General features: G+C 35.9%; 1 protein-coding gene across 1 annotated transcript; it reads left to right on the top strand.

The window, feature by feature from the left end:
• The first annotated feature begins 229 nt into the window (after positions 1–229).
• On the top strand, positions 230–5,788 carry LOC101889534 (uncharacterized). Its single transcript, XM_059126491.1, has 6 exons — positions 230–874; positions 4,554–4,664; positions 4,740–4,982; positions 5,045–5,196; positions 5,253–5,459; positions 5,524–5,788. The coding sequence occupies exons 1-6, from the start codon at positions 862–864 to the stop codon at positions 5,662–5,664; spliced, it is 867 nt and encodes a 288-aa protein (XP_058982474.1). The 5' UTR covers positions 230–861; the 3' UTR covers positions 5,665–5,788.
• Positions 5,789–11,409: the final 5,621 nt, after the last annotated feature.

Raw genomic sequence — 11,409 nt, 5'->3', positions numbered from 1 at the left:
CACGTTTGTGTTCGATATTTTTGTTAGAGTTAACCTACATTAAAATGATTTTTTTAAGTATATGTAATGGATATGAACATTTTTATCCAAATGTGGGTTAACCCCTTTATATTTAAGTCTAATCAACAGATTTTAACCAAATTTAAATATTTTCAGAAGAAAACACGCATTTTTTACTTTCGTCTGGAATCCGAAGATAAATTTTATTATAACAATCACTTTTTATATGTAAAGTTCATCATCTCTATATCGCATTCTTAAATTAATAAAAACACAAATATTCTAGATCACTTGTGTCATTTTTACCCACTTCTGTCTGCTTGAAGTGGATAAAGTTGAGTAAATTATTGCACCTCATGACGGGAACAATAAATTGATGTCGAAAGATAAGAACAGTTAAATGATATTATTAAGAATTGAAAATATTTGTGAGACTTCAGGGTATTCATATGATGTGATCTTGTTGTTAGTCCTACACACTCTGCTATCTCTCTTGCTCTCACACAAATGTCCACTGAATGGAAAAGAACAGTACTAAATTGTTATCGCCTGTCCGGTATAATCTACAAGTGTGATAATAACAGTCGAAAACTCTTAAAGGTAAAATAAAAAAACAATGGAAGTGACAATCACTTCTTACCTAGTACGAATCAACTCAAGACAGTAAGTCTAACAGACGTCCGTGAGTCCGGTTGAATTAACACCATCGCAGTAATGTGTCGAATTTTATAGTAGTTTTTATAGCGGCGCGATAAGAAAAGATTAGAGTGTGGCTAAGTTATTTATGGTTTTCCATTCAATTTTAATCGCAACAAAAAGAAAACTAACTGAGAAAGTGAATAAAAGTAAAAAAGAATAATAATGCATGAATCAGGTAAAGCAAAAAGCTTTAAAATCTACTAAAATAAGGATTTTGTAATTTATCAAAAGAAACACCTGCAAAATATACAAAACAAAAACTTCAAAATCTAGAAAAAAAAAAACATTAATTAACCAAAAGAAGCGCCTGCAAAATAAACAAAAGAAGATAAAATCTAACAAATAAATCTTTTAAAAGTACCATTTTATAATATTCCAAACTGGGAATCGAAGCGCAGAGCTATTACCTACAGATTCTTAGCATAGCTGCAAATCAGATAGGCTATACCAGATACTTAAACGATCAGGCCCGAGTTTATGTTAAGCAAGTGCATAAATATCCAACGAAGCTTCTCAGGACTTGGTGAAAGGAAGGCGCCAACCAATTAAGGTGACAATATATAAAACGCTTTTTTGACTGGCTTAAGTGTCAAAATCGGGGCCAAAATCGAACTAAGTCAACCTAAAACTCCTTTGTTGCTCTACGAAGAAGCCAGCCGATGAATTGAGCTAGTCAAGAAAGCGTATGTATTCTCACCTTTAGTGTGCTAAAGTTACAGCGAAATACGATTCAGATATACTATGTATTATTCATTTTGGCGAAGATTCCTCGATTCCATTAGTACTTAATTAGGCGGGAGGGAAATGTGTCAAAAACGAGCTTCAGAATAAAGTCGCAAGTCTCTAATCCACCACTAAATCCTTGGCAAGGATTCAGATAAAGCTTTTTATGTCCGCAACCATTCATTTGGCTTTGCAGGTTCAGTTGACAAATTTATCGTGATTGATTCCCAGGCGGCTACAAGCGCTAATAGCGCCTTGTTTTAACCCTCGGAAAACACAACCTCGGCTTTATTACTTAAAAGGATAACGGCTCAAAATGTGGATACAAAAGCACGGAGGCCAAAATGCTCTTGGCATGAGTAAAAACTAAACTTCATAACCAGGAATGCCCTCTCTCCAAACCTAGAATTAATTCCCAAAAAGAGAACCTAAAGGTTCAAATGCATAGAAAGTTTTGCGCCAAGGCTTGGTGTACTAAAATTTTTTTCTGGTTGGCTTTTTAGGTACATTAGCTTTCTCTCCCCGAAACAAATCCAATGTTATCGGTTTAAAGGTGAGAATACATAAAACACTTTTTATACTCAAAGCCATATGGCTACAGAGGGTATATATCATTTGACACAGCCAAAACGTGCCTTATCGAAATAACGATTTTAGACCCTACTTCTCTTTGGACCAAATCCGTTTTAGGACATTTGGAGCCGATCTAGTGATGTCCATCCACTGGTGCGCACGATAATTCTCGATGGGAGTATACGATTTGATCTAAACTTGGTACATCGAAATGTTATTGTCAAACTTATATCGAGCTCGGATATAGGCAATATCGGTCCACTCCTTCTGGTACCTCCCCCACAAAGGGTCAACATTTTGAATATCCATGAATATAAAACGCGAAATTAACATCCGATTTCATTCAGACTTGGTGAATCCCAATATTTCTATCAACACAAGATCTGCTATAAAGATAGTAGAGATCGGACAATTCCTTCCGGTACCTCCTCCACAAAAGGTTAAAATTGTTAATAACCAAAACGATCATAAAGTCTGTATTAAGCGTCTGGTTCTCTAGAAATTACACACATCACTCCTTTTGGTACCTCCTCTATAAAGGGTAAACATTTTTAGTATCCATGAAGCTCATAAAACATGAGAATAACGTTCGATTCTATTCAGAATTGATCCATCTCAATATTTCCGTCAACACAAGATCTGTTATAAAGATGGTAGAGATCGCACCAATTCTTCTGGTACCTCCCTCACATAGGGTTCAACATTTTAAAACCCAAACGCTCAAACAAAAGCGAAATAACCATCCAAATCCATAAATCTCCTCAAATTCCCACATGTAACATAACAGAAGGAATCTTTTGAGGATCTTCATAGAATTACTTTCTAAGTCGATTTATGCATGTCAGTCCGTCCATCTGTTCAAGTATTTTTGTAAACAAAATGCAGTTCGCATTTAATATCCGATTGAGATGAAATTTTCCGAGCAATATTTGTTTGGCCCAAGGACACACCCTATTGAAATTGGTGAGAATCGGTTCAAATTTAGATATAGCTCTTATATATATCTTCATTCGATTTCGGGTTAATTGTGCACCAAATAGCCAATATCAGTCCGAATGATATGCATTTTGGCACATCTGACCGAATTCAGACTAGAAGCAACAACATCAAATTCAACTCGGTTCTGATATAGCTATAGCTCCCATATATACAGGGTGAGATGAAAAAATTGCAACCAACTTCAGACTACTGTCATTTTTAAGCCACTAGTCCGACAGGTATTAAAATTATTCCAGTGGCAGCTCATTATATTGTTTACAAGCTTACAAAAGCATATTGGTGAGAATTTTCCAGAAAAAAAGTAATTCGTGATGGAATTCAAGCGGGATAGTGTGATTTCTTTATATTTGGCTGGAAAACCACAAGTGGCTATCGTTAGAGCACTCCAGCATTTAACTGGGAATAAATCTTTTGTGTCTCGTACCATCGCTCGTTACCGTGATACTGGTAGCTTAGCCCGATGTCAAGGAAGTGGACGCAAGAAAACAGCAACATCAGCAGAAATGGTTCGAAAAGTAAAAAGCGACTTGAACGAAACCCGCGTCGCAGTGGCCGAAAAATGGCTCGTGACCTGACCCCATCGCAATATTCCATTCGACAAATATTGAAAAATGAGCTCGGGGTATTGAAAAAATGATTGAAATTCCAAAAAGTTCAAGAACTTACATCGCAACTGGTAGAAAATAGACTGAAAAGAGCTAAAGATTTGCTTCGCTTGACCGAAAGAGGTGAACTGCCGAATTTGGTTTTCTCCGATGAGTAACCATTCCTTGTCCTTGTTGTTATCTCGAAAATATTCTGGAGGCTGTATTAAAGCCTCGGGCACTCAAACATTTTGGCCGCAGACTTTGGACATTCCAACAGGACTCAGCACCATCGCACTCAGCACGCGCCGCCCAAGAATGGTTACAAAATGAGATTCCTCTCTTCATTTCCAGCGCACAATGGCCACCAAAATTTCCGAATACCAATCCGTTGGGCTATTGCGTCAGGAGTGTTTTGGAAAGCAAGGTTGGCACTAAAAAATACCAAAGTGGCGATCACCTCAAGCAAGCGTTTCGCCGGGAGTAGGCCAAAATACCGCAGAGCAATATTCGGGCAGCGTGTGACGGTTTCAATGGCCGTTTGAAGGCCATAATTCGTGCCAAAGGTGACCAATTCTTACAAATCTGAACTTATTCTAAAATTTGATGCTGTTTCCGACATTTTTTGCTTTAATTCAATAAAATTAAAAAAAATGTGAAAATTGTGACGTTTGACTTTGTTGCGGTTTTTTATCTCACCCTGTGTGTTCCACCCGATTCGGGGTTTAAAGTCCCTCACATGCGTAATATGCCCTCCACAAAAATGATATTTGGTAGCAGATAACTTATGAATCTCCATAATACCTCTATCAACTTTTATCGAGGTCGATTCAGATTAGGATATAGCTCCCATATATATCTTTATCAGATTTCAGGTTTTTCGCACCAATGACAAACGTCAGCATTGTTACTTCCGAAGTCCGCTTTGCTTTGTGCATCCCATTATTGATTTATGTAACATATTTCTTCTTCTAGTTAAATCTCGCTCATCAACGCCCCAGCTGGAGTACTTGAAAACTGGACAGTCTGACGTTTTACAACTTCTGCAAAAGTGGAACTTAATGGAATTACAAAAGACTTTCAAAGGTAGCAACAGCTTTCAAAAAAAAACTTCTTTTCGCTAATTTATTTAATCTTATATTTTGTGCTAATACTTTGTAGATCATGATATAACCCTACGCTCTCTAATGTACCTGAACGAAGCGGATATTAACGAACTAATACCTAAAATTGGTTTACGAACAATATTTCGTGCCCTTTTACAAGAATGGAGAGAAACACAATGTAATACAGGAAATGCCTACAGTCAAGTACAAAGCTCATATCTGGATAATGAATCATTTTTGGAACAAATTGAATTGAAAACTGAATGTAATTCAGAGGATTTGGAGAGGGATACAACAGGTAAAGAATGGAAAATAATACTTCTTTCAAAGAATTGTTTAAAATAATTACCACCTTTTTAGATCAAGCGCTTTCTGAACGATCATTCAATTCCGAATATCAACATCAAGTACAGGATGAAAACAACAATGATAGAATACATGTTCTCCAAGCGGATCCTAAATATAAACAGGCTAAACAAACTTTTTCGAAAACATACCAAGGCGAAAGATTTGTATGATCATTATGAAGAGGTAGAGGCTGTATACTAATCAAATTTCTATTCCTTAGATTGTTGTCGATATTTTGAAACGATACACCGAAGGCCAAGCAATCTTAGAGTTTTATAAAACAAATCAATTCTTGGACATAAAAAATCGCAAACGTATTGTCAACATTCTAATACGGGAAGTTGTCGAATCCAAAGTCGCCAAATATACCGCCATATTTCATGATATGGCCCGACAGCTCATTGAGCTATTTCCCACTGAAAAATATGTAAGGAACAAAGGTATAAATTTTTTCTACGTTGTGGTATTAATTTTCCAATTCTTATCTACAGGAAACATATTTTGTACCCCACTCTGGATCCCAATCGGCAAGAGGCGCCTTGTATTATCGTTATTCAAATTATACACGACAGTTACGCAAAGAGGGTCTTTTGGCCTACAAGAAGTCAAAACCTCGGACAGTTACAAAATAAAACAAGCAAAAAACAAAAATTTTGACCGGCCCGAACTTTTAATACCCTCCAGCTTTGGGTAAAGAAAACATTTTTATCTAAAAGTATCTGAATTTAATCGTGTTCCACTTTAAACTGCAAATACCAGTAAGACCGTTTGGATAATGCAGTTAAACTTTTCAATAAACCATAAAATGGGTGAGGTCGTTGTATGGGGGCTATATCAAAATGGGAACCTCCATAGACAATTTTACACTTCAAGAATTGTCATCTACCAAATCTTCTTAAACACTTAATTTGAAACAAATTCATGGGTAATTGTGACTAGGATTATCAAAGTACCGAGTATCGGTGGGTATCGTTATATGTGCACTATAGGAAAACGTGGAACTAAATTTTCAATGATCTGCCGCCGGAGCCAGAACCTATTATGAACTACAAATACCAATTTATAGACAAATCCGTGGAAAAATGTGGCAAAAAACTTTAAAATACTGAATATGTGGAGCTACCATTATGTGGGGGCTCTGCGAAAACGTGGATCTATCTACTATGTTTCGCCACAGGAGCTAGAACTACAAATACCACTTTTTAGGTAAATCCGTTGAAAAATGTGGGAAAAATACCAAATATAGAGCGGTACTTTTTATGGGGGAAGTAGACCTATACATACAATATTGCGCTAACGGAGCTACAGCCCATTATCACCTACAAATTCCAATTTTTAGACAGTTCCGTCCATCCATCCTAGGCACAATACAAATTATTTTGCCAAATTTTAGAGCTCTACGCCAAATAATGTAGGCTGTATCGTGATTTCAACAGACAGACAGACGGACATCGTTAAATCGACTTAGAATTTTATGCTGATTATGAATATATATGATACGACGAATATTTACAAATGTTACAAATGGTAAAATTCGGTTGAATATGAACAAATATATTCAATTTTGGCTGATATTACAGGGTGAGATGAAAAAACTGCAACCAACTTCAGACTGCTGTCATTTCTAAGCCACTCGTCCGACAGCTGTTCAAATTATTCCATTGACAGCTCTTTATATTGTTTAAAAGCGTACAAAAGGATATTGGTGAGACTTTTCCAGAAAAAAAGTTATTCGTAGGAAGTGGACGGAAGAAAACAGCAAAATCAGCAGAAATGGTTCGGAAAGTAAAGAAGCGTCTTGATCGATAGCCGCGTCGCTGTGGCCGAAAAATGGCTCGTGAGCTGAACATACCGCAATATTTCATTCGGCAAATATTGAAAAATGAGCTCGGTATGAAGCCATTGCAAGAACTTACACCGCAATAGAAAGAAAAGAGACTCAAAAGAGCTAAAGAGTTGTTTCGCTTGGCCGAAAGTGGTGAACTGCCAAATTTGGTTTTCTCCGATGAGAAAACATTCGTTGTCCAGGAGTTTGTAAACAAACAAAATGATCGTGTTTTCTTGCCATAGAGGTCAGCTGAAAATTTACACCTTCAGTTGACCACCAGAACTCAAGCGCCGGCCATGGTGATGGTGTTGGCCGCCATAACAGCATCTACCAGTATTCTTCTACCATGCCTGCACCGGATTTAACTTTTAACTGTCTAGGTGAAATTTTATCCTCTCCCGATTTTATTAGAAAAAATTTATTTAAAAATTATTTGTTTTATAAGAATAAACATGGTAGAATTAAGAAGGTAAAGTCATGCAATCATATGTTTATATTTATTTTAAATGTATATTTATAAATTCATAGTAACACAAATCAGAGATGGGAACCGTTTTTCTATGCAGTGAAATTTAACAAGATATTTATTTGAAATGACTTTACCTTCTTAATTTTGCCATGAATATTTGAAATTATAAAAAGTAAAAAAAACATTTTTTTTCATTTAAACAAAACAGGTATTTTTATTCGTTGCAAAAGAAGAGAGAATTTCAACAAAATGTGATGAGTTGGTAAAATTTACCACCACCTCGGTAGTTATAGGTTTAAATAAATCCGGTCGTGAGAAGATCTCTTTTTGTATGGTACTCGTAAATCTAGTTGAGTAAGTCTGGATTCAACAGTAAATCCTGATAATGTCTGTCTCGATAAAATTAAGAAACTAAACGAGCTATAAGTAAATTAATTTTAATTTACAACTACCCATGGTACAATGATATCAAGGTAGGGCTATGATACCATATGATTTCAATTTTTTTTATTTTCTTGTCTTAAAATGTCATCTTTATTTTTTATATATGTGTTTTATTTTCGATAACAAATAAATTGTTCAGAAAACATTCAAATTCGGGTATTTTCAAAATGTTCATTTCAACGCATGCATCGACAAAATCTAGAGTTTTTGTAGCGAAATAATCCTTTAGAGATATATAGTACATGATTTTGAAAAGAAGTGTTGACCTTTCATTCAGTTATCGCGGTTTTCAATTATTTATTCAAAATAAATGCAACAAGTTGTTTAATTTTTTATTGTTTTGATACTAATTCTGACATTACAAGCCAAACAGGTAGACCTCTATACTTGCATTTTTTTTTTAAAGTTGACCTACCTTCTCTTCATTGTACCATGGATTCACATATAACTACCAACCTGTAGATATTTACAGAACAAATTGTTTACAATTGTTGCTTTCTTTTTTAACTGCTTTACCGGCTCAGTCATTGCCCATTTGAATGTATCAAAAAATAAAGAAAGGATACAAGTGAGCCGTCAGCACAAATGCACATCATATTTTCAAGTTCAATGATTCATAAACAAAAGCTGATTTGTTTACAGCAAGAAAGAAGATAACCATGACAATACTTCCCCTTCCCCCCACTATTTTTGTTATTGCCTCTTCGTATCGCTTATAGTTTGTAAACAAAAATCCAAACAAATTGCAGCAACAGTTTGTTCATTATTGAGGAGATTACTCCATTAGGATTTGTTTATAAACAACAAGTAAAAAAACATTAATTTCGGCCGGGCCAAACTTTTAATACCCTCCACCTTAGGATAAAGGAAACATTAGAGGAAATGTGGCAAAAACCATTAAAATGTCGAATATCGGGAGGTACCGTTATATGTGGGCTCTACCAAATCGTGGACCTACACATACAAGGTTCCGCCAACGGAGCTAGAACCCATTATGACCAACAAATACCAATTTTTAGACAAATCCGTTAAAAATTGTGGCAAAAATAATCAAAATATCGAATATCGGGAGGTACCATTATATGAAGGCTATACCAAAACGTGGACCTATACATGCTATGTTTTGCCACACATACAGGGACCCGTTATGACCTACAAATACCAATTTTCAGACAAATCCGTTAAATAATGTGGCATAAATCATCAAAATACCGAATATCGGGAGGTACCGTTATATGGGGACTATACCAGAACGTGGACCGATATATCTTATTCTCAATACCAACCATCCTAGACACAATACCAATTGCTCTGCTAAATTTTGGCGCTCTACGTCAAATAATGTGGGCTGTATCGTGATTTCAACAGACAGACAGACGGACAGACAGACAGACAGACAGACAGACAGACAGACGTCTGTCTGACATCGTTAAATCGACTTAGAATTTTATGCTGATTATGAATATATATACTTTATGGGGTCTATGACGAATATTTAAGGATGTTACAAACGGAATGACAAAGTTAATATACCCTCCTTTCCAAGGTGGAGGGTATAAAAACGTTTGCTGCTGAATAGCATTGCGGAATATGATAGGTAAACGCTGTCAAGAACCTTGACATGGCAGCTTGGGGAAATTGCAAACGAGAATACCTGTTGGATTGCAAATGATATATTCTGTTAACGAGTTGAAGAGAAAGAAAGAAAAACAAGGGGAAAGATATGGCGATAAAGGGAAGGCATTTGTTTGTTTTAATTTAAGGAGTTTTTTGATACAAACATACATTTAGTTATTTTAATAAACTCGACTGAAATTTTTCTTGACAATTTTTTCTTTCGAGTTGAACTTTTAATGATCTAAGGAGATGGCATTGAAAATTAGAATCTAGCGAAGTCCCATGCATGAACAAATATACTATACGTTTCGTCACTGGTTAAGTGGCTCATTAGGTATATTAGATGCTATTTTAGTGGATAGACAAAGAAAGGCAAAACTTTGAAATGTCATACACAGTTGTTGCCTGAGTTGTGTTCTCCATCTACATTTCACTATTTTTACCACAGCGTTCATATACTTAAAATCAAATTAAAAAGTATCAGTTGGTATTGCCGACAGATGTATACCTTCAGCCAATGTTCCACAAATTGAGTATATTTTGACTTCTGTTATGATTATTGAAATTGTTGGAGTAGGTTCTGAAATTACAGTTTGGGTTCACTAAATTTGACGGGGACATTTTAATCTTTTATACCAAATAAATTTGATTGTACGAAACGTACATCCCGAAATTCACTCCATTTGGGCTGACATTAGCAATTTGGTGCACAATAAACCTGAAATCGGATTAAGAATATATATGGGAGCTATATCCAAAACTTATCCGATCTCAATAAAATTTGGCAAAGGTATTTCGGAGCTTTATAATCTGGTACATCTGGTACCAAATATCATTGTTGTTGAATACATATTGCTCAACCGATTTTCTCCGAATTCGATGTACTTGCTTCTAGACTGAATTCGGCCGGATGTATCTAAACTCAGGAATTTGGACTGATATTGGCCATTTGTTGCACAATTAACCCGAAATCGGTTTAAGATATATGTGGGAGCTATATCCAAATCTGAACCGATCTTGACAAAATTTGTCGAATGCATGTTATGAATGTGAGGGACTTAAAGGCCAAATCGGATGAAACATATATCTGTACCGATTTTCACCGAATTTGATGTACCTGCTTCTAGACTGAATTCCGTCGGATGTGCAAGATTTTTGTCCATTTGGTGCACAATTAACCCGAAAGCGGTTGAAGATATATGATCCGATTATCACCAATTTCAATAGGGTTCGTCCCTGGGCAAACAAAAATTTTTTGGAAATTTTCATCTCAATCGGATAATAATTGCGACCTGTATTTTGTTCACAAGAATACATGGTCGAAATGACACATGGACTGATAAGCATAAATCGACTCAGAAAATGATTTTATGAAGATCCTCAATAGTAACTATGGGTCTATCTCGCCTCCTTCTCCCTGTTACAAACAAATGCATAAAGGCATAATACCCTTACCACTATGTGGGGTAGGGTATAAAAACAAGTTCAAAAGTAGCAGGAGGTTTTGCCGATAGATATAATATACATATACTCTCAGCCAATGTGCGATTATTTAAATATATTTTGACTTGTGTTATGATTATTCAAATTGTTGACCCTCTTCGGAGTAGGTTCCGAAGGAATGGGCCAGTATTGTCCATTTCGTTTTGGACCTAAATATTATATATTGCTTACTTCCTTCACTTTATATGAGATATGTGATAATTTTTAGAAAATGTTAAAATGTGCGTGAGGTACCAAATATAGTCGATCGAAGCATTCCATTTTCAGACTTCATCTAATACAGATAACAATATTGGCAAAATTACAAGAACATCGCACATTTACAAGGGGAGATGAAAAAACTGCAACCAACTTCAGACTGCTGCCATTTCCAAGCCACACGTCCGACAGCTTCGCTTGGCCGAAAGTGGCGAACTGCGGCATTTGATTTTCTCCGATGAGAAAACATTCGTTGTCCAGCAGTTTGTTTGAAGACCATAATTCGTGCCAAAGGTGGTCACCTTTTCGAACAAATCT

The sequence above is a fragment of the Musca domestica genome, unplaced genomic scaffold, assembly GCF_030504385.1.
Source record: "Musca domestica strain aabys unplaced genomic scaffold, Musca_domestica.polishedcontigs.V.1.1 39, whole genome shotgun sequence".
Lineage (NCBI taxonomy): Eukaryota > Metazoa > Arthropoda > Insecta > Diptera > Muscidae > Musca > Musca domestica.
This window is presented reverse-complemented; position numbering and strand designations above follow the sequence as displayed.